A 4,825-nucleotide genomic window follows, 5' to 3' on the forward strand; every position below is an offset into this window, starting at 1 on the left:
TTATTTATTTATTTATTGATTGATTGATTTATCAATCAATCTATCTATCTCTCAATCACTCTCTGTCGCACATTTTTCTCTATCTTTCTCTCTATCTTAACTCCCAAAAAAGAATAGTTATAGTTAGGGTTATGAATAGGGATATGGGATATCCGTACAGTTGGATGTCCGTAAAGAAGCAAAGGTGTCATCTGGGGGGGGGGCATATCTGAGGGATTACGTTTTGCCGGTAGGGGGTTATTTACAGGAGCTTCTATGGTTTGCAGGGTAGGGGGTGTCAAGTACCGACTTCCTACGTTTTACGGAGAGGGGTTCCGTACAGAAGGTCCTACATTATGCAGGGTAGGGGTGCCAAGTACAGACTTTCCTATGTTTTACGGAGAGGAGTCCCGTAGCAGAGTTCCTGCATTTTGCGGAGGACGGGGCCACGTAACTTAGTTTCTATGTTCGACATGGTCACGTACCTGAGGTCGTTTGAAGGGCAGACCGCAGCCCGCGACTAGACCGTCCATGATCTCCTGCTCCGTAGTGAAGTTACGTAGCACCTGCTGGCAAGCCTGCCTGCACTGCTCGCTGTGTGACTTCTCGCAGCAGTGGATGCCTGCAAGAGACGAAACGAGTGAGAAACAATAGCCAAGTAAGAAACAATAGGCACTGCGTTGAATTGCACTAATTAACAGCAATAGTGTTGCGGCAAGTGAAACGACAGGTATTGAAGTGAAGGAAAAGTAAAGATGGTCAGTTGTCAGTAAAAGAGTCAAGTAACGGATACGGTTTGTACACCACGCCTGAACAATCGCGTTAAAGCCAGTGGATATTGAATTGAAAGCGGATCACTTTGGGTAAACTACTGGTAAACACCGTTAAAAATAAACTGATAAACTTATCTAATACCACTGTCTCTAATGCCCACATCTGATCGCATTGTTAACGTCAGACTTCACTGCCTACAATTCTACCTCAGGAGTAAAAATATATATATAAATATTGTTTCATCGGTCATCCTGAATCCCAGTGAAATGAAGCGAGTCTGAAATAACAGTCATGTCGTTGAATTGCATGAAATAACAGCAATGGAGTTGAAACGAGTAAAGCAACAGGCACCGTGTCGAAGGGCACCGTTTAAACATGTCTAGCTAGGGGTGACCACGAATCCCCGTGAAAACGCAGCTGCCAACGCGCACAGCGGTCACTCTCCTTCACACAGCGGTCACTCCCCTCCACACAGCGGTCACTCTCCTCCACACAGCGGTCACGCTCCTCCACACAGCGGTCACTCTCCTCCACACAGCGGTCACTCTCCTCCACACAGCGGTCACTCTCCCCCACACAGCGGTCACTTACTTTCCATCGGGTTCGAGGCGGGTGTCGTCTTTGAGTAGTTCTCGACGCACTTGAGCACGCGCTTGTTATGATGGTGCAAGCAGTGCTCGTTGATCGCCTTGCGGTCGGCGGGCGTCGGCGTCGTGTCGCGGTCGAAGATGGCCGAACACGCGTCGCGACACTCGTCCGTGCTGGCGTGCGAGCAGCACTTATGTCCGTCTACACGGCGATGTAGAGAAATAGTACGTATAGACGGAGGGGTACGCATGGATGGCAGAACAGTACGGTGAGGGATGAATTAACATGAATATGTGGGGGAATAGCACGGGGAGGGAGAGGTAGCATCAAGAAACCATTATTTGCCACACAGATGGTGGAGATCAGACGATGGTGAAATGGTGAGATTGTGGAAGTACCATATATCCCGTCTCACAATTGCGGCAAGGTGGTACTGCGGTATGTTGACACAGATACAAATAAGAAATAACCCATCTCTTGCAGATCGTTGACACAGACGCTACAAGTCGAGATGAAAGAACTTTTAACGCATTTACTTATGGAACCGAATATTTTCCAACTACTGCTGGCGTGACATCAAAGATACTGACGTCCTATGCGTCTCAACTTCTCAATGTGAGAAAACACGGACTTGATGATGAAGCAAGCAGCTTGTGACTACAGTGACTACAATGTATACACACCTTCTCGCCTGCCGAGGCAGTTGTAGAAGTTGGGTTCATGGCTTTGTCTGCAGTGCCCGTGCAAATCGCTTCTGGACAGGGACTGGAGCAAAAACACAGACACTGTGAATACTGACGAAATAGTTATAGAGAACAACTCTCTGCTGCGCAGTATTTTTATACACCTTCCGATTATTTTATCATTTAATAAATATTTTAAATAACATTTTTATTTATTTATTTTATTATTTTGCCTAGCGGCGTTTTCGCGCAATTTTTCTAACGCCCGTTTTCTTCCGGTGGCTACAGACGCTACGCGCGCCGCCAGATGTCTCCACCTCGCGCGCAACAGTTTACGGAGCTGTGAGATGTGAGCACGCCCCATTAAGCTCGACAAATTGAAACTAGTGCGGCTATGAAATGAGATAGGCCTTAGCCACTCCCTGTCTCATATTAATGCCAGCCAGCACCTAGTCCTGGGGCGGGATATCTCGGACCAACTTAAATAGCTGTACAGATACTTATCAATGGCTGCAAGGGAAATGCCAGAGCTGAGTGGTAATCGTGACTAACCGAAAATAATAGCGTTTATCTGTGGAATATATGAATGCGTGTGCGTGTGTTGAGTAAATGTGTAAATAAATAAATTAGCAGATAAATAAACATATAGACAATTAGACATACAAGGGCAGAAACGGAGAGAAGGAGAGGTAGAGACAATGGGGGGGGGGGAAATATAGAGAGATCGAACAGAACAATATTAATTACAGTTGCTTAAGTGTGGGAACGTTGTAGACACGGGAGTTAAGTAATATGTTTATGTCTGTGCACACATTTTTCGATGCCGGTAATAATAATAGTACGTAATAATAACCCCGTGTATGACGCCAAAAACACGCGCGGAATAACCGAAGCGCAACCGGTCGCAGCCAAGCACCCAAGTATGACCTTATGAGACACTTGATAAGCGCGCGTAATGTTACCAGATTCGCCATAAAGCCTTGCCAACGGCCGCTGTCGGATTACGTGAATCCTTCCGCAGCGAAGCAAGCATCCGCGGATCATCCGTGGATGGTGACATTTCCTCTCGCGCTTTCACAGGAGCGTGGGGGAGGAAGGGGGAGGGGAGGTGGAAGAAGAAGGGGGAAAGGAAGTAAATGTAGGCGTAAAAGGAGGAGGAGAAGGGGAAAAAGGGGAAGAGGAGGTAGAAGGTGGGAAAAGGGAGTATGACGAGGTGGAAAATGAGGAGGAGGGGGAAGAGGAGGAGGAGGAGGAGGAGGGAGAGGGAAAGGAGGCGAAGGATATTCATATATACATATACGCATATATACATATACTCATATATACATTATACTAATATATTATACATATACTCATATATACTCATATATACATAATTATACTCATATATACATATACTCATATATACATATTACGGACCTACTCGCCGCGGTTGTCTCGACGGTGTTTCTTAAGTATTTTATATCAAAACGTACTCTGCGGTTTAGTCTGGCGTCCGTCTTACATACCGTACAATCTACATCGGATTAAAATGCGCTCGTCGTGTTTGTCTTTGCTCTTGCCTTTAATTAAGATTGTGCCGATGCTAATTATCGTTTGTTAATTGCTAAAGATAACGACGCGCTCGCGCTTTTCAATGGAGTACGCATGCAAACCCACGAGGGGTTAGGGAACTTCCTCTTCCGCTTCCGGTTCCCTGTAACTTTCGCGTTCATTTCCGTTTCAAATACAGGTATGCACTTTGTCAACCTCGGATGAATTACTTCCCTTCTTCACTATCTCGGCTGTATCGTGGTGTATAGGTTGATATACATCTGCGTCCAGACATTTTCTCGCCGGATACTGACCGAATTATAGCGATAAGGGAATATGACGATGATTTACCGCTCAACTCTTTGTTATACAGTACAATCTTCTGACAGAAGCACCGGAAGGCACACAGCAGTTGCAACATAATTTACAACATTCATAGGTGTTTTTCTAGGGTGGTGATTCCTTGAAATATCACGTCGTTTTTACATTTTAGCCATAACCTCTCATTTTAAAATGGGCGCATTTACATCACGGCAAAAAGCAGCGGAGAGTAGTCGCGGCGATGAGAGCTCGACAAAAAATGAAAGAAGCAGAGAAGGGAAGTCAGTAGAAAAAAATGATATGGAAGAAGAGGAAAAAATGATGAAGAGTAGGTGGGAGAAGAAAATGAAGAAGAAGACAAAGAAGAAAAGAAGAAGAAGAGAAAAAAGAAAAAGAATACGGCGATAATGGAGATGAGTATGATGATGATGATGATGACGACGACGACGACGACGACGATGACGACGACGATGACGACGACGACGACGCCGACCACGACGATAACAACAACAATGACGACAACGATAATAACGATGACGACGCGGTGACGATGATCAACCATAAGAAGAAGGAGAAGAAGAAGAAGAAGAAGAAGAAGAAGAAGAAGAAGAAGAAGAAGAAGAAGAAGAAGAAGAAGAAAAGAAAGCACGAAAAGATGACACGAAAGAGCCACGTACCCGTATGCAGAGGTTGCGACACTTGGTTGTCACCGCTTTGCTGCAGCACTGTAGCTTCGCAGCGTCCAGACCTGTCGTGTCAATCGTCGACACGCGGTCGTTCTTGCGACTGTGACGGTTGTTGTCCTTCGGACCGGAGGCCGAGTTCCACAGAAAGCACTGCCACAGTGGGTCCGGGTCCTGTGCAACACGGAGAGTTCCGTCAGTAAAAGGGATTTACCGCGATCAGGTCGCTCGCTATCTGCTTGTTAGGATTCGTATATATATATA

General features: G+C 45.7%; 1 protein-coding gene across 1 annotated transcript in view; it reads right to left on the minus strand.

Annotated features, from left to right (window-relative positions):
* LOC106816267 (reversion-inducing cysteine-rich protein with Kazal motifs-like) overlaps positions 1-4,825 on the minus strand; it is a 37,068-nt gene that overhangs the window by 13,621 nt on the left and 18,622 nt on the right. Inside the window, exons 2-5 of the mRNA XM_014820851.1 lie at positions 4,556-4,735; positions 2,025-2,106; positions 1,345-1,542; positions 461-601 (exon numbers count right to left, since the gene is read on the minus strand). Of these exons, the coding sequence (XP_014676337.1) occupies positions 461-601; positions 1,345-1,542; positions 2,025-2,106; positions 4,556-4,735 (601 nt within the window). The remainder of the gene's footprint in view (positions 1-460; positions 602-1,344; positions 1,543-2,024; positions 2,107-4,555; positions 4,736-4,825) is intronic.

This window comes from Priapulus caudatus, unplaced genomic scaffold (genome assembly GCF_000485595.1).
Source record: "Priapulus caudatus unplaced genomic scaffold, Priapulus_caudatus-5.0.1 Scaffold31, whole genome shotgun sequence".
NCBI lineage: Eukaryota > Metazoa > Priapulida > Priapulimorpha > Priapulimorphida > Priapulidae > Priapulus > Priapulus caudatus.